This window comes from Mesoplodon mirus (genome assembly GCF_964341445.2).
Source record: "Mesoplodon mirus genome assembly, chromosome: 6".
In the NCBI taxonomy this organism is placed as follows: Eukaryota; Metazoa; Chordata; class Mammalia; order Artiodactyla; family Ziphiidae; genus Mesoplodon; species Mesoplodon mirus.
In genome coordinates, this window is record NC_138982.1 from 89,894,006 (window position 1) to 89,921,922 (window position 27,917).

General features: G+C 37.7%; 1 protein-coding gene across 22 annotated transcripts in view; it reads left to right on the forward strand.

Annotated features, from left to right (window-relative positions):
- The window catches only part of LOC309807013 (uncharacterized protein), a 478,671-nt gene that overhangs the window by 199,467 nt on the left and 251,287 nt on the right, over positions 1-27,917 (forward strand). The window contains exon 4 of one of the 22 annotated variants that reach the window (XM_082626172.1): positions 27,225-27,434. The exons of 19 other annotated variants lie outside the window; for them this stretch is intronic. In XM_082626172.1, the coding sequence (XP_082482298.1) occupies positions 27,225-27,313 (89 nt within the window). In that variant the 3' untranslated portion in view covers positions 27,314-27,434. Of the gene's footprint in view, positions 1-1,684; positions 1,770-4,963; positions 5,037-27,224; positions 27,435-27,917 lie in introns of those variants that run through there. 2 more of the 22 variants (XM_082626178.1, XR_014294473.1) reach the window with 2 other exon arrangements.

A 27,917-nucleotide genomic window follows, 5' to 3' on the forward strand; every position in this document is an offset into this window, starting at 1 on the left:
AACAGAGTTGGATAAATGCTTCCTGATACAAATTTTTCCTGCATCAGTGGAGGTGAAAACTCTATGCTTTGGAGGGAAAGGGAAGAGCTCTAGAGGAGTATAATATAAACAGTGAAACTGAGGGAATAAAAACAATAGAAGGAGTTGCTGGTATGGATCTCTGAGAGAAGACCCTACCTCTGCCTCCTCAGGTTGGTGAGGTCAATAGCATTCTTTTACAGATTCAGGATATGAGAGTAAAGGAGCCCTGTACTCGCTTGTTTTCTGGGAGCCCTGGGCATGGCAGCTTTACAGATATTTTCCTGTATTATCATTATGTCAAATCTCCATGAAAGAGAGTTTCAAGGGATACTGAACAGAGAGGTCCTGAGACAGCCTCAGAATGGGTCAGCAGTATTTTTTGTAAATCTGGGAAGGGTGTAAAGGACAGGTAGGAGGCCTAATAGACTTGATGAAGTCTTGAGGCAAGGATGACTGTGCAGCTAGATATCAGATGGAAAGGTGGATGACCCTGCAGTTTTTGGTGTTAAGAGCATAGTGATGGTGGAGGTGACAATGTGATAATAAATCTTTCAGTAAATACCAGGGACAAGACAATTCTCCTGACCAGATAGCTTAAGGCTACGTAGTCCAGGGAAGGAAATGAAACTTCATGGGAAAGAGCAAAGGAAGAAACCCTGAGATGATGGGGAGTTAACTCCAAACTACCCAAGATTACCTTTTTACTACCTGACAGGATGAGGTCTCAAGATAGAAACTAAGTTCATTTATAGAAAAATAAAGTTATCTCCTTTTGTTGCCTCAAATATCATACCTACTACAACATCTCTGCAGTAAACAGATGAGCAAGTAAACATCTTACTCATCTTTCCTGGGAAAAAGTAAACATCTTTTCCCAGTAAACAAATGAGCTCCAAGGTACTCTGCAAAGGATATACCTGTGGATCAGACAGTAATCCCCCAGGAGGACAGGGTCAGTGTTTCTGTCATGATTATATCTTAAGTGCATAACATGAGGTGCCCTGATAGAAGGCATATTTGCTAAATAATGAAGGGGTGATTCAATGTTCTTTAGGTCCAAAGGAATCCTGTGACATGGTAAAATGAAACATCACATATAGGAGAGCATGTAAGACACCGAAAAATGAAACTAGTTATCACCGTTTTCCTTCTGGTGGAAGTAGCCAAGCCTGGAGTTTTGTGAGCACTGACTCAAGGAATAATAAAATGCACTTCAACATTTCTGAGCTCTAATTGTCTCACATATATCACAATAATAATTTCATATCTCTTTAACTTCTAACTACCTAGTTGTTTATGATAATATAGTAATAACTAGGATTTAAGATAAGCACAAGTGTGCTAACCTCAGCTCTTTGTGTATTTTATCTCATTTAAGAGGTACAACAATTCTATGAGGTAGTGATTGCTCAGTCTCATTTTTCAGATGAGAAAATGAGGCTGAGAGAAGATAGGTAACTGACTTCTACAGCTGGCACATGCTGAGACACAAAAACTGGGCTTGCTTTTAGCCCTTCTGTTATGTTGCCTCCAGGCAGTGGAAAATATATTTGGAAGCCATTTGTTTTTTAGTTTTTGACTTTTAATATTAAGTAGTTAATATTTTTAAAACACTTGTGATATCCACCTGCTTCAGTAGTTGATACCACCCTCTCTTTTCCAGCCTATCTCTATGGCAGAGAGGGGAAGAACAGTCCTGCCAAGGAGCTAACTGCAAACCAGTGAATCCATTGAAGGCACAAAGGAACACTGCTACTAAGAAGGTCACTGACAGCCATCATTGATTGTCCTCTTCCAGTGATTGCAGAGCTGGGTCTTGCTGACCATATTTGGGCTGCAGCAAGTGCTAAAGAAATCATAACCATTCCTGCAGAACCCCTTGGGTCACACTAGTAGCTTAGGAAAAGTATCAAGCAAACACGCCTTTTACCTCTTGTTTTCAGTTCTTCCAAGGCTACTGGGGCAGCTGCTCCAGTGGTGCACCTGTCTCTCCTTCATCCTTATCACACCTTGCTTCAGTTGCCATGAGGCACTGAGTATCTGGTTCGCTGAAATGGATGGAATATCATTTCAGAATACAACCTCATGCAATATTTATACCCTCTTCTTCTCCCTAGCTCAAAATAGGACTTTAAAATTGCCTACTGCATGTTTTCCAACTTCACCTTGTGAGTTTACCTACCACTTTCCCCACAATATACAATTCCCAGCAGTGCTGTAGCTAGATAAGAGTTTGTCAGGCATGTAGTTCTGAAAACCTGCCCCTCCTCCACTAGCATGGTTCTCTCTATTCCAACTCCAGTCTGCTGAAATGGTCACTTTCCTTCTGAGCTTTCTCTTCCCTGTCTCCCCTGAGGGGATACAGGCATGTTGCTGGGGTGGGGATTTTATCGATAGAATGAAAGCTTTCTCTGAACGTGATGCTGATGCTTTGCGACTTAGCAGCCAACAGTGTGGCCAAGTTTCAGGTTCCCCTACACATTGCAGGTCTCTGCTTCCAATGCTCAGTGCTGGGTGTGTTTACTAATGATCACCCTGCCCCAACCCTTTCTTAAAAAGTCTTTCCTGCTCATAGTGTAGCTGTAGACCAGGGGTCAGCAAATTATAGTCCGTGGAACAAATCTGGCCCAACACCCATTTTTGTAAATAAACTTTTATTGGAACACAGCTACACCCATTCATATGTATTGCCTGTGACTGCTTCTGTGCTACAACAGCAGAGTTGAGTAGTTTTGACAGGGAATATATGATTCCCAAAACCTAAAATATTGACTATATGGCCTTTTACAGAAAAAAAATGTACCAACTCTTGTGTACGCTACTGCCATGACCCTTATGCATTATTTCCATAACCCCAATGGCCAACACTCAGTGTACCAAGAGAACCAATCTGGAAGCTTGTCTCCTCCAATCAGGTTCTTTCCCCAAGGAATTTGTGATGATAATAGTCAGGGGTCCATTTGTAAGCAGAATTTAGGAAGTTGATCCATGTCAAGACAAGAATGAAGCCAGTCTGCGGAGCGGAGAGAAAGAGAAAAGTTAGATCTTGCTTCCCTGAGAAAACAGGAATGTTGGAAATAACAGCTGTGTTGGCTCCTACTGACTTTCCTTTTCTTGGTGTTAGTCTCTCACAAGGCCCAGCTGCATATTTTGACCTTGGATTTCAGGAGATAACCTTGTATTCTTCCAATAAATTCCCTTTTCCCTTAAGCTCATTTTGTGACCAAGTCAGTGAGTTTAGGCCTTAGGTATGCTTAGGGTTTGCATTCAACATCCTTTCTTTCATAAAGTTTGCTTCATCTTCCCTTGGCTGCACAATTCTCCTCTTAAACATTTAAATCCAGTCATAGCATATCTGACAACAATATTAATTAGATAGGAAATTGATTCCTGTCGGGGGAAGGAAGGATGCTGATGGGAGAATGGGGTTAGGAAATGATCACTTTGTGATCATTTGGGACTTTCTCAAATTGTATGCAGAAGCGTACAGAACATTTCACTCTCTTTACTTTTGTGCTTTTGTGAGAGTACAGATGGAAAATATTTTTTGTTCCCTTCGAAATAACACAGCCCTGCTTTTTTCAACATAATGTTTTCGGCCTCACTAATCATGTGGTGATTTTCCTTCATTTTAGTACTATTTGGATGTTTTCAAATGTATTCCCAAATATATCGGGGAAGAGAAAAATCTCTGGGCTTTCGTGAGCTTCCCCAAATATCTAATTTGCATGGTAAACAGCTGAAACATAAAATGATACTTTGGTTAAGGCAGGTAGGTGCGATGTCCTCTTGCCAACCCTCTTTTTTTTGGCATTGGTTTTATTAATTGTAACTCTGAAACTGGGGTCTCTTGAACTTTTAAAAAATAACATAGCAAACACGCAAATAATAACCAATAAGATTGCTGTTAGGCACAGTCACCAAAATCTCTCTTCGATTATTCATTCTTTAAAAATTGGGTGTTGCAATCTTTTGTTTCTAGATATAGGCAGCCATCTGATGAAGACACAGCCTGAGAAGAAAGTGATAGAGTTTAGGGGACATAGTGCTTATTGATCTCTGGATACTTTCAAACTTTTGTGGGATTTATAGAATTTATAATTTTTCTTTTCTGTGACAGTATATGGCACTGCTCTCCTAGAACACTTTAAATACAATTAATGGTTTACTTAAAAGGTTTTAAGCAATATTTTATGGGTTGTTGGAAACATTAAACTTAATTTCAGAGAAGTCACACTGGCTATATAAGGAAGCATGAGGTTTTTTGAATTTTATTCAATAGAATAATTTTAATGCAATATCCTAATGACTAAAGAAATGATAAAACTCTTGTGCCCATATTATTTAAAATTTTCAAGAAATTTGAGGTTTATTCCATATTACTTAATATATTTCTACAGATTATAAGATGTATGTATTTATTATTTTGTTTGGATTTCTCTTTATTCTTAGTATTTTAGGTAATATTTCAAAGGTGTTTATATACCTTATATTGTATGCTGAATTAATTTTATTTCTTTAACAAGCACAAGTTCTTTCTGTGTGCTAGACACAGTGGTATATAAGTACTTAAAAAATATAGCTAATTTAATCCCCACAACTATATGGGGTAAGTGCTGTTATCTCTGTGTACAGTTGGGAAAACTGAGACACAGATTGATTAGAGTAGCTTGGCCAAGGTCATACAGTCAATAAACTGAAAGATCAAGATTTGAGCTAAAATCATCCAACTCCAGAGCTGATGCTTTTAACCACTCTTGTGTATTAAATGTTAGCACTCATTCATTCATTCATTTTGTAGAGAGATACAGATTTTGCTCCTCAGGAAATTACCTCTCATAATATTTGTTCTGTAGAGTCAGACATAGGATCTCTTGAAACATGTCAAAAAAAAAGAGTACACTTGTGAATCAGTGAGCATTCTTGCTCAGATTCAGCCATCAGACATTTCCAAACACACCACTCTGTCCAGGGCACAGCAAGGAAAGAAACTGGGTGACAAAATCATTGCCAAGGTCAGTGTCAATTCCAAACACAGGGCAATGCCAACTCTATTCTGTTTGGAGGCTAGATTGAGGTTAGGACAAAATGATCAGATGAGCAGTCCTCTGTTCTAAACTACTTCTCTGGGTCTGAAAGGAGATAGATTTACTTCAATCAACCCAATTTTCTTGCATTATCACCATAGGTTCAAGTTGTCATATGAGTTAAAAGCAAACGTGCTCAAGATCTTAAGGAAAAAGTTTGTTTCTGAGAACTTTCTTTCTTAACCAACAAGAGAAACTGCTTTGTTTCATTAATTTAATTTTTTTCACCATCATAAATTTAAAAGATTATTTGACTTAAATTTGAATTGAGTATACTATTTTGTATTTGCCTTTTCCCAAGAAAAAATGTAGATACTGGAATAATCTCACACTTTCGTCTCTTTCTCTCTTCTTCTCCTTCCTTCTTTCCTCCTTCCTTCCCTTTATGTTGAGCTTCTTTCAACATTAGGAATAACAAGGTGATTTAGGTCTTAATGCCTGCCCAAAGGAGCTCAGAGTCTTACAGGAGAGATAGACATTGAAACAAAGAACTGTAAATCAGTGAAATGAGCACCATAATGGGGATATGCCCAGGGTGTATGTCAGAGACAAGCCCCTTAAAACCATGCCAGGCATCCATACTAAAAAAATGACTGTCAAATGCAGAAGCCGGTCAGAGGCAAGAGCAGAGTAGAGAGGGAAACCATCACCAATGCCTGGTATCAGAGAGAACCTGGGAGTGTAGAGGAACAGTACTACTCTCAAGACCCTGAAGTGATCCAAAGAAAGAAACAATTATGAATAAGTGGAGGAAAAATGTCCGGGAGATTTATTTTAATCCTACTAGACTGAGTCGTGCTGCCACAAGACTCCTTTTAGAGGAGCAGGAGTGATAAGGCTTCCACACAGAACTTCTGTTTGCTCTTTGGATGCTGGATTGCATGGGACACCAAAGGAACACAGAGGAGAGAGTGATTTATTCTACCTCTAAGGACTGAGGAAATGTTGCTGAAAAGATAGTTCACTGCTTGAGATTGGCCTCATAGATTGATAAATAGCAGTTCTCCAGGAAGAGGGTTGGGAAGTAGGGAAGGAAAGAGGGGCAAATTATAGAGACAAAAGAGTGCATGGAAAATTTGAAAAAGACTGTCCTGTCCTGTTCACTATGGTTGGAATATAGAACCTATCTCAGACTGTTGCTTTGATCTGCCTATTCATCCCTCTTTCTCCTACTCCATAGTATCTTGTGATTCTGGTGGGGGCTGTCATTCCCAGCACTCCCCTACTCCCCATGGGGACTCATCAATGACTCAGGCATAGCCAATCAAAATTCCTTTTCCTCTGACCACAGTGAGTCCTGTAGAGATGCGTGGATAGCAGAGTCTGCCTGTTTGGCTTTAAATTCCGGTCCTGCCATTTCTTACCACAGTGATCTTGGGCAAGTACTCTGCCCCTCTATGCTTAAGTGTCTCAACCTCCAAAATGGGGCTGATGATAGGGTTTTTGTGAGGGCCAAATCACTTTATATATATTACATATATATATAATATATATATGGCATGGAGAACCATATATATATATATGGTTTATATATATATATATAAAGTGATATGGCATATATATATATATATATATATATGGCATGGAGAACAGTGCCTGGAACATCGTACACACTCTCCATGGTGGCATTTATTTACTAAGAGTGGAGGAAAATGTGCTTTGCATTTTTGGTCAAGTGGTTGGAAGAAAGTGAGGTAGGGACTGAGGGTAGACGTTTATTCTACCACATGGAGCAAGTCTGTCTATAGCAGGGGTGAATGTGGCCAGCACCTAGGGAACAACAGAATCAAGATAGCCATTCACCCATCAGTTCATGTGTCGATCTCTTTATTAACATTTATCTATTGTGAGACCAACAAATTCCTTGACTAGTTTGGGTTGGATTCCTGTCACCTGCTACTTAGAGAGACCTGTGTGAGGGTTTATAGGAAGGCTTGGAGAGAGTTGAGGCTGAATAGGATTGGTTGGGGAAGGGCTGCTAATTGAGTTTGGACTTCATCCTTTAAGCTACGGTATAACGTTAAAGCTTTTCAACATGGAATGACACAATCAGAGATGTGATGAAAAAACAAACAGACAAAACTCTGGTCACCGGGTGGAGAATAGAGTGATATATTCAGGTTTTTTCATACCTGTAGCTACACTTGTGCATATTTCAAAATTATGCTATGGAGCTATATTTGGCAGATGATTGCTATAATGAAGAGACTTATGGCCCAAATGACTTTTTTTTTCAGAGATAACCACGATGATTCTGGGTTTGATTCTCTTTAAAAGTAACAGTGGGGCTTCCCTGGTGGCGCAGTGGTTGAGAGTCCACCTGCCGATGCAGGGGACACGGGTTCGTGCCCCGGTCTGGGAAGATCCCACGTGCCGCAGAGCGGCTGGGCCCGTGAGCCATGGCCGCTGAGCCTACGCGTCCGGAGCCTGTGCTCCGCAGCGGGAGAGGCCACAACAGTGAGAGGCCTGCGTACGGCAAAAAAAAAAAAAAAAGTAACAATGATGAAATTAGGAGCACAGAGGGGTAAGGCTTGACTCAAGAAGGAATTGCCTTTTACATGCAAGAGTGTTTAGCATTCTTATGAGAAATATTGAAATTTTACGCAATGTTTTGCTATTCAGCTGAGCTGCTTTGGAAGAATTTGGGGGGTTTCAGGTCCTACTTTAATATTGCAATATTCTTCTAATCAAACAGCTCCTCCTCTGTTTTAGTTACTCTTCCAGATGGAGCCTCCTAAAATAGTACTCTGAGAAAGCATATCACTTCCCCACTGAGAGGTTTCAGTGACTCTCTTGTCTATTGAAGAAAATGCAAAATCCTTAGTCTGCCTTTGAAGTTACAATCTGGTTCTTACTGCCGTTGGTTATCAAATATTTTATTGAGTAACTACTGTGTGCCAGGAGTAAGATAGAACATCTCTAATAGAAATATAACAACTCACATATATAATTTTAAATTTTTTAGTAGCCATATTAAAAAAGTAAAAATAATTCGTTAAAAATTATTCATTAATAATGCATTTCATTTAATCCAATATATAAAATATAAAAATATAAAGAATATTAAATATTACTAATGATATATTTTACATTCATTTTTAGGAAATCTCAAGTATCAATATATATTTTACACTTACATCACATCTAAATTCAGATGGCAAATTTTCATTGAAAATCCTTAATTGGTATTTAGATTTCATAAGATGTACAGTTGAAAAAGCAGACCCACATATCTACATAGTTCCAAACATACTTAAGAATTTTCAGTAAGTAGGTTGAGTATCAGTTTTTTTATTTTTTTTATTTTTTGCGATATGCGGGCCTCTCACTGTTGTGGCCTCTCCCGTTGCGGAGCGCAGGCTCAGCGGCCATGGCTCACGGGACCAGCTGCTCCACGGCATGTGGGGTCTTCCCAGAATGGGGCACGAAGTCTCCTGCATTGGCAGGCGGACTCTCAACCAGTGCGCCACCAGGGAAGCCCAAGTATCAGTTTTTAGATTTAAATTTTATTTAATTGAAATTAAACACAATTTGAAACTCAGTTCCTTAGTCTCTATAGCCACGTTTCACGATCTACGTGTGTCTCATGGCGGCATGTTAAATAGCACAGTTTCAGAAGCATAGGCCCCACACTCATGAAGTTTACATTAACTCACCTTTTCAGCTCTATCTTCTACTGCTTCCCTACAATGGCAGATGTATTAAACCTGTCTCGAGACCTTTATTCATGCTATTCCAGGTAAGCTTGTTTTGTCCTTCAGAAGATGTACTTCTTCCCAGCTTACCCCTCCCCCTCCCCGTGTCCTCAAGTCCATTCTCTATGTCTGCATCTTTATTCTTGTCCTGCCCCTAGGTTCTTCAGAACCAATTTTTTTTTTTAAGATTCCATATACATGTGTTAGCATACGGTATTTGGTTTTCTCTTTCTGACTTACTTCACTCTGTATGACAGACTCTAGGTCCATCCACCTCACTACAAATAACTCAATTTTGTTTCTTTTTATGATTGAGTAATATTAGATCAGCTCAGTGCTTTGTGACCACCTAGAGGGGTGGGATAGGGAGGATGGAAGGGAGACACAGGAGGGAGGAGATATGGGGATATATGTATATGTATAGCTGATTCACTTTGTTGTAAAGCAGAAACTAACACACCATTGTAAAGCAATTATACTCCAATAAAGATGCTAAAAAAAAAGTACTTCTAACCTATTGAACTCTACTTACCTTCAGAGATTAGCTCAAATGTTAACCCACCTAAGCAAACCCTTCTCAATCTCTAGTCAAGAAGTGTTCTGTATTTTCTAAATATCTTCAGAACTTGGATTGCACCTTTCTTTTGACACTGATATCATACTACCCTGTGGCCTTTGTAGTCAGTAAACCCAGGTTTGATATCTGGTCCTGCCACTCACTGGTTGTATGATTCTGGGTCACTTCCTTCATTTCCCAAAGCCCCTATTTCATCATCTGTAAAATAATACAACAGTATCTACATAATTGGAATGTTGGGGTGAGATAATGCTGAAAAGTGTTTAGATCAGCACTTAACCTATTAGCAGTATTATTCATAGATATTCCTTGTCTCTATTAAGTATAATCTACAAACAATAATAATAGTAATAATGATAATAATAACAATGTTAATAAGTTTGTGCTAGTTCCTATTCAACTGCTTTATCATAGTTAACCCTCCAAACAATTATATTATCCTCATTTTACAAATGAGCAAACTGAAGCAGACAGGGATTAAGTAATTTGCCTAAACTAATGTCACTCAACCAGGAAGAGATGCAGTTAGTTTTAAATAATAGAAGAGATGAAATATAGTTTGAATACATTTTATTAATATTTTCTTTCCTGTAGTTTGGAGGTGATATAGAGGAATTGGCAAAGGATTTGGAATCAGATATATTTGATTTTGAATGCTAACCCTGTCACTGACCAGGAATATGATCTTGGGAAACCCACTTAATTGCTCTGCATCTCAAGTTCTTGCTCTGCAAAATGGAGCTAATAAAACCTAATAGGAAGTATATAATGTAGAGGTTAGGTTCAAAGTGTCTGCTGTTAAATTCAAGTTTCACCTTTGAAATTCCTAGTTTTGCAACATTTAGCAAGTTTCTTAATCCCTATGCTGCAATTTCCTCATCTAAAAAAATGGGAAAATTAATATTATTAAGCTCATAGATTTGTTCTAAATATCACATGATTCAATCAATATAAACACTCAGAATTATAACTAGATATAGTAAACAGTCAGCAAATATTAGCTATTATTATCATTATTCCAAGGCCGGGCTTGGCATAGATAGAGTACTAAATATGTTTAATTAACTTTCCATTTTCCTCCACTTCTCCTTCCTCCTTATAGTTATATCTTTATATTTGTATCCTTTACAGAATATAATAATAAATTTTGCATATACTGTGTACTCAATAAATATTCAACTGAATAAGTGGACGTCTCAACCACCCTTTTATATTATTTGTATTTTATACAAGTACATCAGTATTATTTTCAGAAAGTGTAGATAATTGCATGTGAAGTAGAGATAGTAAACTAGTTACTAGTACATAGTATTTAATATTTCCCTTGGGCTTGTAGTGATTTTAGTTATGTTTGAGGCATTCTGAATTTCATATGCATAAGACTTCCTATTATTCAGTCAATATGGTCCTCTGTCCAATTCTGATAAACTTAAATTAGAATATCTTTCAAATTCAACCACAGTACTAGACTGTACTGAAAATGAATTCATAGGGAGGCAAATATTGTCATAAGCAGTGATAAAAAGATTTGAATAATGTAAAATGCTACAGCAGGAACTGTAGAGGTGTAATGAATATTATACATATTGTGCTGTATTTCTAGTTCTTAAATATGACCTTCCTCCTGTTCTGAATCTTTTATTGTGCTCCCAGTTTTATTTGTCAGTTATTATGATCTGTTCAATCTCTGAGCAGAATCATTCTCCTCATCTTTAAAAACCTGAGTTTCTCTCTCTGCTTCTCATTAGATCTTTATTTGGACTCCAACTTTCTTAAGTTAAAGTTATGTACTTATGTTCATGTCTTGTTCTTGTGCATTGGCAATATGGAAGTTTTTAAAAACTCAGTAATCACTTTTCTGACCATAAACAAAATGTATAGCACTCTACCAGGCATTACAGACCAGGAAGAGGACAGTCCCTGACATTTAGGAACTCATAGTCTAGTGACGGTGACATCACATGTGTATATAAATGTAAAACAAAACCGATGACAATATATTTTATCATAGTAAAACCAACAAGTTCTTTGGAAGTGTGGGGAGGGAGTAATGGGTTCTACTGGTAGTGAATAAGGAGGAGGGCAGACTTCTTAGAGGAATTGAGCTGGGTCTTGCTTACCTAGCTGGTAAGACTTCCACCTAAGAGGCAGGCTGAGGGAGGGTCTTGAGCAAAGACACATAAAATGGGAAGAAAACAGTAGTAGACAGTCAATATGATGAGGTCAATAAGGTGGAGTTAAGTCACAAGTTGGGAAAAAAACAAAACAGAATCCAATTGTGGAAAACATTGTACGATTTATTTTGATGTATTGAGATACCACTGAAGATTTCCAGTTGCCTTGAGATAAAAGTGAATGAATGCTTTTGAAACATTGAAAGTTTTTAGTTTATTCCATAGCAATTTACCTATCCATAATTAAATTAAAATCTATTACTTGGTCCTGCATATCATTTAATTGAAGATATTTGTATATATTTAAAAAACTGAAAATGCAGGTAATTTCAAACCTATGCAGCTTTGATAACTTTCTGTTTTGCTTGATATTTAAATTAAAACTCTGATAAGGAATTTTTTTTTAACTGAAGTATAATTGACATACAGCATTATATTAGTTTCAGGTGTACAGTAATGATTTAACATTTGTATACATTGCAAAATGATCAACAAGGTAAGTCTAGCTTTCATTTGTCACCATACAAATTTACAAAAATTTTAATAACATTATTCAACTTAGTAAATCAAATGATTATTTTGAAAATCCAGTTTTTCCCATTTATTATATTATTGTTATTTTTATTGAGAATGTACAGCATTCCTGTATTATGCTAAATGATTATAGTAGTTTCCTATTGCTGTATAACAAATTATTACAAACAGTGGCTTCAAAAAGACATTTATTACTTCACAGATCTGTAGGTCCGAAGTCCAGGCACAGAACAGCTGAGTCTTCTGCTTGGGGTCACACAAGGCAGAAATCAAGGTGTCAGCTGACTGCATTTTCATCCAGAGATGAGAATGCTCTCTCAAATCAGTTCAGATTCTTGGCAGAATACAGTTCCTTGTGGTTGTAGGGATGATGTTTCCATTTTCTTGCTGGCTATCAGCGGTGGATCATTCTCATTTCCTAGAGGTCACCCTCAACTCCTAGCCATGTGGCAGGAATTGTTTCTTCTCACAGTGAAAGCATATGACCTCTTACTTCTCAGGGAAAACCACTGTGACTTGTAAACTTCAGATCTGTGCATATACACATATATATATAGATGTATATATACATGTGTTTATATATTTAGAAAAGTATGATCATGAAATTCATCATAAACATTTTATATGCCAATAAAAACATATTGAATTATTTTTAATGACTAAATAGTATCCTATGATAATGGTTGCACTATAATTTATTTAGTTCTTTTATTATTGTTGGATATTTACTTTGCTTTAAATTTCCAACATTGCAAATAAAGCTGGTGTCCACAGATATACTGTACCTATGCCTTGTGTAGTCCTGTAGGATAGATTTTAAAGTCTTTAGGTGCCAAATTTACCACTGCTGGTAGGCACCACTGAAGGTTATGATAACTATCACATTTAAGACAGTCCCTATGTTAGTGTTGAAACAGGTTGCAGTGTAACTCATAATACTTCTAAGCAGTTGTTAATATTGTTAGTAAAATCAAGTTTGGGACAGTGGCTGAAAGGATAGGTGCAATGCTAGCACGTGTGTGATGGTTAATTTTATGCATCAACTTGACTGCGCCACAGAGTGGTCAGATATTTGGTCAAACAGTATTCTGTGTATATTTGTGAGGGTGTTCCTGGATGTGATTAATATCTGAATCAGTAGGCTAAGTAAAGCAGATTGCTCTCCCTAAAGCGAGTGGGCTTCATTCAATCAGTTGAAGTCCTGAATAGAACAAAAAGCCTGAGAAAGAGGGAACTCCTCCTGCCCAACTGCCTTTGAGTTGAGACATCTATCTATCTATCTATGTATCTATCTATGTATCTATGTCTGTCTGTCTGTCTGTCTGTATGTATGTATGTATGTATCTATCTATCTATCTATGTATCCATCCTATTAATCTTGTCTCTGCAGAACCCTGATACAATGTGTTTTATTTGTAGGTGGAATAAGTTCTTTTTTTGGCAGTATTAGAGTCTCATAGGCAGATAGAAGCACAGTGTACTACAATCAGTGACCTTTGGTTTTCTTTTCTTAAAAGACAGATGGAAATCTTGTGTTATCTGAACAGATTGGATTCTCAGTTTCCTCATCTGTAAAAAAAAAAGGGTTTAGTTGTAAGTTTTAAATGAGATTGTTTCATGGACCATGGTGCATGGTAAGTACTTCATAAAACATTAGTGCTTTTTTCTCCTGCTTCTTAAGAATCTTAAAAAGCAGGCAGATTGACTGTTTCATATGTGCTCAGAAGCTGAGCATCAAGATTCCTTCATTAGAGGCCATGTTCATTTGTGTGCCAGCAGTTCTTGAGAGTGAATTTATACTGCCTACTGTTGCTGAGTTACTTTTTAACAATATCCCATTGGTGAACACATGGGGTGGTACTGAATAACTGCAACAGAAGTAAAGGATGGCTCTCTTCAATAAAAAGAGAGTTTTATCGCTGTAAATATGATCTCGCTTAACCCCAACATAAATCACCACAGCATATAAGTACAGGAATGCCAAAGATGCATTAATGCTAACCCTGAAGTGTGGACTCCCCTGGCATTTATGTATAATGTAGGAGCACAGGTCAGATCATTCCTGCTTTTTTTAAATTTAAATGAATGTATATTTTCAAGTTCTGTTCCCCCAAAATAAATTGAATGGAGAATGCTTTATTACATGTTCAGCACATATAGAAAATGACTCTCAATTTGATTGAATTAAAAATACTTTGCTATGTCTTAAAAAATAGGAAATGCAGCATTTTTATTAAAAGAGTAAAAAACATTTGAGTAACTTAGAATTCCATTTGTTAACCTAAAGTTCTGGAAAAGCTAATTTCTAGGTGCTCTGCATCTTTAGAATTTTAATTTGATATTGATTTGAATATAGGTTTATTTAAATTGGTCCTTGCCTTTTAACTATTAACCCTTGTTAGAAATGTCAAATATTGTGCTTGTAGCACTAATAATGCCTTTTTTTGAATGATCCATTTCAACTGTATAATTGCCAAATAAATGGCCTTTTGCTTGTTGACATGTACTCAGTGATTGGTTGTCCATGAAATGTTGACATTTGCTTCACTTGTTTATCTCTTCAATCATCAGTCAAGCATTTTCTCCTTTCCTTGGGGAGTTGGCAATATGATACAACATTGAGTAGTAAGTCAAAAAGGTTTTCAGTCTCCATGCTTTTTCATCCATTTTCTGGTTGTTACAGTCTAGATTGGTCTTGCTTCAGTTCTACATAAGGCTCCCAATATTTGTTCCAATAAAGTGTCTTCACTTTATCTGTTGTAGATGTTAAGGTCTGTTGACAAGAAGAAAGCATTGTATAGTGGAAAGAGCATGGATTTGATTTAAAGACAATCCTGGATTCAATGTCTGAGCCCCACTGCTTCATGGCTGTACTACCTAGGGCAAATTATTTACACTTTTAAACCATGTGCTTCTTCAACTATAAAATGGACTATAATGTGTCCTGCGCTGATTGACGACTATGAAAAGAGTATCTATCTATCTATCTATCTATCTATCTATCTATCTATCTATCATCTATCTATCTATCATCTATTGAAGTGTGGTACCTGATAGTGTGTAAGCATTTGACTCAAACTAGGGGCAAATTGCCGAAGACTTTGGCTAGTCTCAGTGATTTTTGAACATCTCAGAAGAGTCTGATCTAAAGGAGGATCTATTGCCCAAATGTTGTTTGAGAAGGAGAAGGTGAAACAGAGAGATCTAGAAGTAGCTAATGTCATCGGTATTTCATTTTTTCCAAGAATGACCAAGTCCAGTGTAAGCATGCTCTCTTCCCAGACTTCTTCCCTTCCTCACCTTCTCTTTTCCACAGACAACCATCTTGAATACTTAAGGCTTTTCTTGACTCCCATCCTCTCAGCTCTATCCTATATTAAATTTTAAGGGGCTGCTAACAAAATGTACTTTGCTAATCTCTAGTCTTTCCAAAATAATGTATATAGAAGCCCATTTTTCTTTAATGTAACTATTGATATGGTTGTATTTAGGTCTGCCATCTTGCTATTTATTTATTTTTTATTTGTCTCATGTCTTTTTGGTCCCTCTATTCTTCCTTTCTTGCACTTTTTATATTAAAAAATCTTTTTAGTATATATTTTAGTTTCTCTTTTGAATCTGTTGCTATATATGTTTTCATTATTTATTATTGATTTCTCTAAGGATTATAGTATGTATCTTTAACTCATTGCATTCTTCTAAGATTTAATGTTGTAGGCTCTGGCTAAGATGGAATAAACACATGTCAACCTTCCTGTCCTATTGCAACTATGAAAACTTGAGAAACTATAGACAGCGTTCCCTGAAAAGAACTCTGAAAAGTAAATGTTGGCATGAAAATTGGGAAAGAATACCAGATTCTGAAGTACCACTGAACTGGCAGAGAGTTTACCAATTTTTACTTCCAGTATCCCCCAGCCTAAACTCAAGAGCAATCTGAAACCCTGACGTGGGCAATGTGAGACATACAGAAAGAGATCCAGGAGAAATCCTCCAGTTCTGGCTTGAGGAGTAAAACAGGGAAATTTTAAAGCTCAGAAATAGTGGGGAAAATACCCCAGTGTCTCAGTCCTTTTGGGCTGCTGTAACAAAAATAGCATTAGACTGGGTAACATATAAACAACAAAAATTTATTTTTCACAGTTTTGGAGGCTGAGAAGTCCAAGATCAAGGCACCAGTAGATTTGGTGTCTGATGAAGGCCCTCTTTCAGGCTGCAGACTGCTGACTTCTCTCTCTGTCCTCACATGGTGGAAGGGGTAAGGGATCTCTCTCTAGGGTCTCTTTTAAGGGCACTAATCACATTCATGAGGGCTCTGCCCTGATGACCAGATCACCTCCCCAAAGCCTCATCTCCTAATACCATCACCTTGAAGGTTAAGATTTCAACATATGAATTCTGGGGGGCACACAAACATTCAGCCCATAGCATCCAGTATTTTTCCTCTCCCTTTACCTTATTCTCAAATCCTCAGGACCTGGCTATTGTGCAATGAGGGCAGTGGCATGCCAGGAAGAGCAGCTTCCTCTCCTTTTAGTGCAGCTATGGCTATGAGGGCATGGCCAAAGCCTGTTGGTTTTCACTTTCCTGTCTCTCTGGTCTCCCTCTACATGGGCCAGGATGTAGTACAATTATAGAAGTGGGCAATTTCTGGCCAGGAGATGTAAAAGAGGAGACACAGGGGATCAGAAACTGCTGCAGAAGTCTCAGAAAGGGGGAAGCACAAAAAAAATGTACTCCTGGGCTCATCCTTGACCTGTACTTACTGGAGTCTGATCTTTATTAGCATACTAATGGCTTTGAGAACTAAGATAAAGACATATAGATATATATTTTTTTAATTTGAGAAATAAGATATGGACCACCACTGGGTAGCTAACATGTAGGACAAATTCAGTCTGCAAATAGGGCCGCCAGATTTAGCAAATAAAAATACAGGATGCCAGTTGAATTTGAATTTCAGATAAACTCTATACACACACACACACACACACACACATATATATATAAATTCAGATAAAAATATAAATATTTTAGTATATGTATATCTCATGCAATATTTGGTGTCCTGTATTTTATCTGGTAGCCCTAACTACAAAGGCATTGATAACTGAACTAACTTTGATATCATAGGCCACAGAAGATGGATTGGAACCTGTGGGATGAAACTAACCAAGTCATGTGCCTGCTAAAACAAATATATCAATATTCTCCATAGGGTTTAAACAGGATATAGATTCTCATAAGGAAATATTCAAAATATCCAGAATTCAATGGAAATTATTCTCCATACAAAGAATAAGGAAAAAATATCAACTTTCATGGGAAAAGATGATTAATAGATGCCAATGGCAAGATAAGAATTACCTGACGAAGACTTTAAAAGCAGCTATTATAAAAGTTAAAACTGAAAGATTAACGAGGAAATACATAACACAAAGAAATGAAAATTTTGAACTGAAAAATATAAAAACTGGAAAAAACTTAGAACATCAGGAATAAAGGAAGAGAAATAAAATTAGTAAATACAGTAGAGAAATCTTCTTTGAATTCTTTAAAATATACTTGGCATTTGAAAGCAAAAAGGATATTTTCTGATGGGAATTTAAATGTTTATAGTTGTAATATATATGACAACTATAACATAAAGAAGGAAAAATAATAGCACCTGTATAACAATATGATTTCTACATTACAAATGGCAAAATATGATTCTAAATAGAGTATGAACAGTCAAGTATGTATTTTATAATTACTAGAACAACCACTAAAAAAAATGTAAAGATATATAGTCAAAATCACAGTAGACAAATTAAAACAGAATACTAAAGGTTGGTATTGAATTAGTTGCAGTAAAATAAATATATATATACATAATTAGGCTATAGAATTCTATATTGATATTCTCTAAAACATCAATATAGTTTTATACAAAAAATACAGAATAATCATTTTTGCTTTTAACTATCATATGACTTTTAAAGAAATTAAGGGAAGACAAGAAAAAATATATGTATACGCATAGTCTTTTGTATTTACCATGGAAGAGGATAAGATCATATGGTGTGCACCAAACCAGAAGAGAGAAATCAAAGAGCTTCTCAGAGGAGGTGAAAAGTCAAGGAAGTATGATCATGCATTTTGGTGAAGCTTCAATTAGTTTTGTATGGATAGGACAAAGGTGGTCAGTCAGGAGTGAGGGGAAGTAGATGAGAGAAACGGACAGGAGCTAGATAATGAAGGACTTTGTGGAATTTTCCTGTCTCTTTCCTCTGGTAAGCTTTTTTGTTGTTGTTGTTGTTGTTGTTTGTTTTTTGCGGTACGCGGGCCTCTCACTGTTGTGGCCTCTCCTGTTGCGGAGCACAGGCTCCGGACGCGCAGGCCCAGCGGCCATGGCTCATGGGCCCAGCCGCTCCGCGGCACGTGGGATCTTCCCGTACGGGTCACGAACCCGTGTCCCCTGCATCGGCAGGCGGACTCTCAACCACTGCGCCACCAGGGAAGCCCTGGTAAGATTGTTCATGTAAAGTTTCCATGAAATATAATAACTGTGTCAGTTTTGCTCAGTGTTGTAACCCTAGCAGTTATCATAGTGCCTGGCACATTGACTGAATGAGTACATGAAATGAGTGTTCTGAATAAGGATACGTCTCCCATTCTGACCTTATAACCACATCCTCACCATGAATCTGTACAGCTTTTTCCGTTTCTCACAATCCCTTCCCCCCATATCCATAGTCAAAAAAACACGTACTTCTGAGATCTGCAGTCTCAGTGCTCCTACTCCAATGGGGAGGGGTCTCTCTATGTGGCCAGGTATGCTCTTGGGAGCAATGTATGTGGCTACCATTTTTAGAGCTCCTGCTGGGATTTGGGATTTGATAACTTTGGGGATCAGATTGATCAGGCCGATACTCCCATTTTCCTGTAAAGTGGCTAAGCTCAAATGCTCTCTCCACCTGCCTCCAGATATGTACATGAACACACACACACACACACACACACACGCTTTATTTTGACCAGCTTTTTAAACTTTAGAGCAGCTGATCTGGAAGAGAGAGAGAAAGGCAGAACAAGAGAATCTGAGAAAAGAAGAGTCAGAGAGAGATAATAATTTTAAACACATTTCTAAAATAATTTTTTTTTACAACTCTTTCTTCTATCATGGTTGGCTATGACATACAAGTTCTAGAAAACTCCATAAAATCTTGTGCCTGTGCTTGATCAGGCAGCAGTATTTTTCAGGAACAGTTGTGTGGAGCAAAAGGTCCTGCACTCTGCCAGGGTCTACTTAATTATCAGTGACTAGCGTTAAAAGTATTAATTGAGACTTGAAGAGTCTCAAGTTAGTTTGGGATGTGATTTCCTGAAATCTTGAGAATATCTTGTTTGAATGATTTCTGAATATTTAAATTAATTAATTTGTTATTTTTTTCTAAGGTCATTTTATTTTCTAAAATGAGATTTTGATTTAGATTTTCCTCCTGTCTTTAGTCTCCAGAACCCTAAATAAGTCCTATACAACAAAAAGCCCAGGTTTAAAGAATGTTATAAAGCCTGGTTTTAGAGTAATGCGGTCCTAGTTCATTTAGAAATTAGATATATTCAGTTGGGAAGGCAGGGCTCATGTAACCATTTTTACCTCCGCTACCTGATATATAATAACAAAACTGAAGAAACAGGGAAACGCTAAGGCAATTTCCTTTGAATTGTAGGATTAAAAATAATTGAGAAAATCTAACAAAATCAGTTCCTTTAAGTGCAGTTTATTGCAATTTTAATATTTTATGGTTGCGTTTTAACTTTTATCTCATAAATTAAAGATTAACAGTCATGCCTAAACTGGAATATATTTTATCCACTTACAAAAATGCATTGACTAACGCTAATTAAATTTGTTTAATCAAGCTTAACAATGCTACATGCTGTTACTCATCAGAAAGTAAGTACCATACACATTTCCCAAAGTGCTCAAGCTAGAACACCACAGATTTTTTTCTATTGGGGTATCCAAGGGTTCAGCCATCTGTTATTTACTCTATTTTTTAATAAAAAGTTATTATTCATCTTTATTGCTAATCATTTGCCTTGCAAACAAAAAACATTTTATGATTATTATTATCATTTTAACTCCACCACAGCCAAGGAGACACAAAAGAAAATGGTTTGTACTCAATTGCACCATGTTAATGTTTGCAAATGGTTTAGCTTCAGTGGCAGGAAGACGTAGGTATTATAAAGGTAATACCTAATATCAAATTATACACAGTAGCATTTAATCACCTTGCCCTAATGCCTTCAGCAGAACAAGGTTTTCCCCAATAAAGTAGGAAAATGTGATCACTCTTAACACCCTGAAGGACACAACAGTGGCTGTGTCATTCTTTATTGTGTATTGCTTCTGTTCATAGCTAATCACATTTAGACTGTTTTAATCCAGACCCTGCAGATATACAGTAAATCATACTGATAGAGAAAGACTAAAACCTGTTGATGAAATTGCCTTCAAGCTGCACTGAGCACAAATAAAACCCATGGATTGAGATAGGTGGGGTCAACTTCAGAATGGAGGGAGGTGAATAAAGTTCTGTGTGAAGAGAAGTTACATGTTAAAGACACTTAGTGGGAAATTGCTGTGCAGTGTCTCCAATGATAATCTCCAGTACCTTGGTGGAAGGTGTGAAGCAACTGACTCCAGGGTGACATTTTAGGGTGGTATCCAGGAAGGTCAAAATGCTGGCAAAGAAGGACATGGTAACAGAAACTCAAGCATTAAGGGATTAGAAAGAAAGATAATAATAATGCCCAACACTTATTCAGTGTTAACTGTATACCAGACATTATGTCAGGTGCTTGATATGTCATTTTATCTTTGCACTGACCTGACCCTCTGAGGTAACTATTTTCATATGATGTTTTCAGATAAGGGCACAGGCTGAGAGGAGTTAAATAACTTCTCCACAGTCACCCAGTATTGACATTTGTAGCCTGCAAGTCTGAGGCTGTGTTCTTATTCACTTTGTTATTCAAGTGAGCTAACAAGGAAAGCAAGTCATCAGCCAGCATTTTCTAAGATTATTGGAGGAAAACAGCATGTTCCATAGAAGATACTTAATGACTCTGCTTCTGGAAACTGCAAAAGTTAAGATTAGTTTAATAATCTTAGTAAATGTAATACAGAGACTAGGGCAAACATGGAATAATCTGGACTTCTAAAAATGAACACATGTTACAATAAGTGTAATCTATTTTGCCAAGGCCATGGAGCCAGTAATTCCCCAGTTTTAGGGGTAGAGCTGCAGTTTTAGGAGTAGCGTTTGATATTTGGAATGGTAAAAGCCATGTAAGTTGCTCTCATGCATAAGTGCTGTTTAATGAATTTTATTTCTCAGAATATGCTACCAACAATGAGTACAATAATGTGGGGAGGAGGGTGGGAGAGAAGAGACTGCCTCCTGTGCTTTTCTTTAATGTGTTGGCATCATAAGAGAGATATCAAAATGCATACAACTGTTTCCCTGACCTTGGGGAGCTGATAACTAGCTAGAGAGATAGGAGGTGTATAGGTTGTAAAATAAAACAAGTGTAACATAAAGATGTCAGTCGTCCCCAAACCTTACTCAGGGTAACTTTCAGGTCTTGCTTCACTTTTCAAAAAATCACTCTCCTGGAGTTTTAGCTGTTAACAGCAGGATTTAGAGCATCTTCCATTTCTTAGACAGTTCATTTTGAGTTCCTGATGCCAGAAAGGCTGCTTTTAATTAATTATTTTCTCTATTATTCTGGTCTAAGTTTTTTTTTTTTTTTTCTTCTTTCAGCTCTCTGGGAAACAGAGAGCTGCAGAGTGGGACATTCTTAGCACAGCAGTGTCCATGTTTAGGAACGTTAATTGTCATTGTTTCCCTTGTTTGGCATTGAACCCACAACAAATTAAAAGTAGTTTGGGTCCTGGGTCTCCCTTTTGAGTGGCTGAGCATCTAGTGGGATATGGAATTGGAGAGAACTCCCCACCCTCTGCCTCTTCTAGTGAACCTGCTACAATCTTCCTCTACTACCCATCTAGTTGAAGTCCTGGACTGGATTTTGGGAAATGCCTTTCTTCCTTTTTGGTCAAGCTAGCATGATGGCTAAGAGCTTGGGCTCAGGAGTCAGCCTGCCTGGATGTGAATTCAGTCTCCATCATTATTACCTGTGTCATGCTGGGAAATATCCTGCCTGTGATTCAACATCTTGCACCACCAAATAAGGGCATTTGTTTCTCCTCCTAGGGTTACTGTAAGCATTAAATGAGATAATTTACATAAACCAACTAGCGAAAGTCATGTAAACATTCTATAGAAATTATTTGTCAGAGCTGTTATTATTATTATTATTATAGGATATATTGCTACATGGATATGAGAGCTGATAAGTCAAAATGTACATAGAACTTAAACTGCAATTCTGAGCTTTAAATAGGATTCTTCTTGGCATCTACGTACTACCCTGTGGAGCTAATCCAAGGCAACAATCCCGCCACCCCCCCCATAAAAAAAAACCCTCAATATTAATTGATGCTTCTTTGCAGGTAAACATATTAATTTTCTCCTATATTTACTTTCATGGTTCATAGGACATTAATAGTAAGAAAAACTCTTTTCATGCACAGCAAACACAGACCAAATCCAGTTAAGACAGGAAAAAAACCTTCAATATTTTCTCTTTAGAAACATAGCTGCTAGAAATAAAAAGGCTTTTTCTTATTAACGACGAATACCTAAAACCATAAGGACATGTAAAAATACAAACATTTTCCCCAGAATCCTTACCCTCAGTTCTTTAAAAAATGATATTTGGGGCTTCCCTGGTGGCGCACTGGTTGAGAGTCCGCCTGCCAATGCAGGGGACACGGGTTCGTGCCCTGGTCCGGGAAGATCCCACATGCCACGGAGCGGCTGGGCCCGTGAGCCACGGCCGTTGAGCTTGCGCATCCGGAGCCTGGGCTCCGCAACGGGAGAGGCCACAGCAGTGAGAGGCCCGAGTACCGCAAATGAAAGAGAGAGAGAGAGAGAGAGAGAGAGAGAGAGAGAAAGGAAGGAAGGAAGGAAGAAAGAAAGGAAGAAAGGAAAGATATTTGTGCCCAGAGAAGCAGCATTACCAGAAGGCAACATTTATAGAAGTGATGTCAGCCAGCCCAGCTGTCATTAATACTTATCATATCATCTGGGCATTCACTTTCCTGAGAGCACCTGGAAGTGAGGAAAATTATAATTACATAAATATAATTAATTATATATTTTAAAATGTGCGTATACCTATATGTATTTGAGCCCTCTGATGTTGTTTGGCATAAATTGTAGTTCAAAACTCAGACTTCTGAAGCCCCAGGCAACTAAGGTTTATGTGGATTAAAACTAAGTTACACAGGATGAGTAACAATGCAAATAGAATTTTCCCAGAGTCCACTTTTTATCACATGGTGGCATTTGTACATGGTGATCTTTAAGTTATGGCAAAAAGGCAGAATGGAGGCCGTTATAAACAGGGAGCTGAGGCCAAAGCAAGGACTGCCCAGCTTGGTTTCTAGATTGTGCTCTGGATACTTCTGACCTGGATTTCCACCTATTTCCAGGTGGCCTCTGATGCTATTCCCAAATAATTTGTGTCCCTCTTCTAGCTTATTCCTTTGATCTTGCTTTTTCTGGCACCATGATTGACACTATCTTTACTACATTCCATTGGTATTGGAGGTTTTTTACGCTTGATCTATTGGTGTTTGCTCTTTCTACAACCTTGGGCCCCTCTGAGTCACTTACCAGAAACGTGTAACATCTCTATTGACAGTAACTGCCAACATGGAACCTGAGGCCTAGGACATTTTGTCCTCCTGAGAAGGAATAGAGGTATGAAAGTGGAGCACCATAGAATAATTATTTGAATGAGATTAAAAGAGATAATGCATATAAAACATTACCACCGAGCCAGGCACATGGAAAGACTTCATGCCCCATTCCATGTGAAAGGGGCGTGAAAAGTTTTAGAACAACATATTTGGTTGTTTTCTGCCATAATGGCATAGTAGGTTTGTGAAATGGCAAATATAAGTGAGAGCTGCTAATATAGGTTTGCCCCAGTGGAAGCACTGTTGCTTAATTCCTTTTGGAGAGTATTAAATTATACCATATAGTCTGCTTTCTACTTCACCTTCCTGTGAAGTCAGTTCTTTTTTGTCCTTATAGACTTACATATATTTGCTTTTTAATCATTGAAGCCGGACTAAAAAGACAGTGGAATTTACTTGCCTATTGCAATGGACTGAATACCTGTGTCCCCCTCCAAATTCATATGTTGAAATCCTAACCCCCAATATGATAGTGTTAGTACATGGGGTCTTGGAGGTAATTAGGTCATGAGGGTGGAGCCTTCATGAATGGGATTTAGTGCCCTTTTAAAAGAGACAGAGGAGCTTGTGCTCTCTCTCTCTCTGCTCTTTGTCATGTCATGTGAGGATACAGCCAGAAGATGGCCATCTGCAAACCAGGAAGCAGGACCTCACCAGACACTGGATCTGCCGATGCCTTCATCTTGGACTTCCCAGCTTCCAGAAGTGAGGAATAAATGTTTTTTAAGCCACCCAGTCCATTGTATTCTGTTACAGCAGCCTGAACTGATTAAGACACCTATTTTTATTCTGCAGCATGCTTCTCAAATTTGAGTATGCATATGAATCACCCTGTGGTCTTGTTAAAATGCAGATTCTGATTCAATAGATCATTGGGGACAGGGCCTGAGTTTCTGCATCTCTAACAAGGCGCCTCCCTTGTCCACAAGATGCTGCTGATGTGTGGATTGCACTCTGAGTAGCAAAGTTCTAGAAGATCCTAAACCATTCTGGTAAATGAAAAGTGGGAGAAATGAGATACAAATATCCCTGCTATGTTGAGAAATTAAAACATAGATGTGACAAATGGCTTTGAGTAGCTAATCTTTAATTCAGGAAGTAGAAGTAGTAAGGTTCCAAGAGTACAAAATATCTCTATATATAAAGAAAAAAGAGTGAATGTTCTTTGTCCTATTTCTTTAGAGTCAGGTTTGAATACTTTTGAGAAAGGCATCTAAAGTATACTCTAAATTCAGATGAAGCCAGATGTCATTTCTTTAAGCATCATTTTAGGACTTAGATGATACTCATATAATAGTATTGCTCATATTAACTTTGGGAGAAGAAACAAAATGAAACCATTAATAGTGAGCCACTCCCAGTATCACAGGAACTACTTACACATAAACCCCAGAAGTTATAACACTCACTGAAATGGAGACTGATAAACTGCTCTTTACAGGTAGTTCTGAGAAGAAGAATAAACAGGTTGCACGTGGGCCTTGTAAAGCAAGTAAAAAGGATTTCCAGCAGGTCCACTATGGTGTAATATGCTTTGCCAAGCATTTCCTTTACTGATTCAAAGCAGTTTCCAAAAATGCTTAATCTTGGGCTTCTGGTCCCTTTCCACTCATCACATCAAAAATATCAGTTTGCAGTAGCTGTATTCTGGAATACTAAGGTTAGGAAAAATATTCAGTTTTTGCCAGAATAAACAAAATTTAAATACAATGATTGTTAGTGTTTTCCTCATATGAAGAATTAGATGTTTAAAAAGGTTAGACGTTTCTCTAAGTACATTTGTTCTAATCATCCTTGAAATGGAAAGTCTGTGAGATCTCTCAAATGCTTGAAATTCCACTATAGGGATAAAGGGGTGGAGCAGCAGTCCTAATCCTTCCTGGGGTTTGAAGTACTTTACTTATCTATTTGCCTCTTCTACTTTCACACTTCTGCCCCTTTTTACCCCCAGGTTCAGCAAATAGGCTGTCCAGAACTGCGGTTCTTTGGAGATTTGACAGTACAGAAGTGGAAATCTATGACAACCACTTAGCATAGGGACTGATTTTATGCTTCTGCTGACCATGGCAAGTTTCCTTATGTGATTCTGTTGCTAATGCATGTTCAGTGCATATAAAAAGAGACAGGAGTGTGCAAGGAAATCTGCTAGTGATGCAAAAAAAAGTGGAGAGAGATTAAGAGGCCAACCATATCATCCCTCTCCTTATCTCGAGGTGAAGCAGGGATGTCTCTGTCAGCGGAGATCACAGAGAGAGATATAGTTGTCTTTTTGATCTCAGAGAACAAAACCAATGTTTCTGTTTTTCTACAGCTTCTGGCATGATAAGGAGAAGAATCTGTCTGTGTGTTAGGGGATGGGTTTGGGCTCTGAGTAGCTGATGTCCTTTTATGTCTTGTCTTCCAAATGGGAAGAGCAATATCCACTTGGCTTGTTATTTTCTTGGTTTTGATTAAATTATTATATGAGATTATGCATGTGAAAGTGGGGTACATACCTTCTTAATGAATAATTAAATTTCATATCTATTTTTAAGATGTGCCTTTCCAACTAAGGAAAGTGAATAAAAGATTATGACTAGTAACAAGGCAGTCTCACTACTTTTCCCCCAAAGGTGACCATGGCAGTCCGAGAAAATTCTATAATATAATAATGCAAGAGATCACCATCTCTATTTACTTGGCTATGTCTGCTCAGATTCTTCACTGACAATGGTTGTGGACTGAGTCTATTCCCATGCATTGAAAAGTGTTTGGGCTTTGAGATGAAAACCTCTGTCACTCAGAAAGCTAGAAGAGGGCTTCCCTGGTGGTGCGGTGGTTGAGAGTCCGCCTGCTGATTCAGGAGACACTGGTTCGTGCCCCAGTCAGGGAAGATCCCACATGCCGCGGAGCTGCTGGGCCCGTGAACCATGGCCACTGAGCCTGCACGTCCGGAGCCTGTGCTCCGCAACGGGAGAGGCCACAACAGTGAGAGGCCTGCGTACCACAAAAAAACAAAAAAAAACAACAAAAAAAAGAAAGATAGAAGAGCAGGTGAATTGGGGCAATTTGAGGAAAGGAGAGGAAAATTATTGTCTTTTCCTTCACAAAATGGGGGATAAGAATTTTCCATATAGGGATAATAGAAAACCTAAATTCAATGATTGAAAAGGACACATAGTTTTTTTTATTCATTCTTTCCTTTATTATTTTGTTTGTTTATTCATGTATTCACTCCTTCCAAGAAGTATTTATTAAATGCTCTTATTGTTTCAGATATTGTGCTGGCGATGAAGAGAAAAATAAGGAGTGGTTGTTACTTACTAAAGGAGCTTACAGGAGAAGACAGACATATTAAGAAATGATTATATAATACTGTATTATATGTATAATGTATAGAGGCAGCTGTAAAGTACATAGTATAAGAGAGCAGAAAATAATGCTTCCTCTGGGTTGGGGTAGAGGCTCATCAAGAAAGCCATGACAGAGGCCGTGATGTGTGATGTGAGTCTTGAAGAATGGATAAGACTGTGCATTAAAAACCTTAAAACTGTTCATATCCTGTGAATCAGCAATTCTACTTCTTGGATACTTACGATAAATATCCTAAGGAAATAACCAGGCATATACATGAATGCTATTCCAACAGTGTATAAGAACAAAAATGCATCCACAGTGTGGAATATTAATGTAGCTATTAAAAATTATGTTGTGGAAGAAGACAGGAGAAAATGTTTATTATATCTTTGAGTGAAAAAAATAGTTACTTGTAAGTTTGTACTTTTTTTCCCAAGCGTGTGTATATTTGTATATGTGTGTGTGTGTATATATATATATATATATGTTTATTTATTTATTTATTGACCAGAGCAGAGGAGTATGTTCTGTATAAGCACCTTTAGAACAACCTCAATGGCCTTTTGGGAAGAATTGTTTCCCTGGATAAGCATGGTATTGTAGTTGGCCATG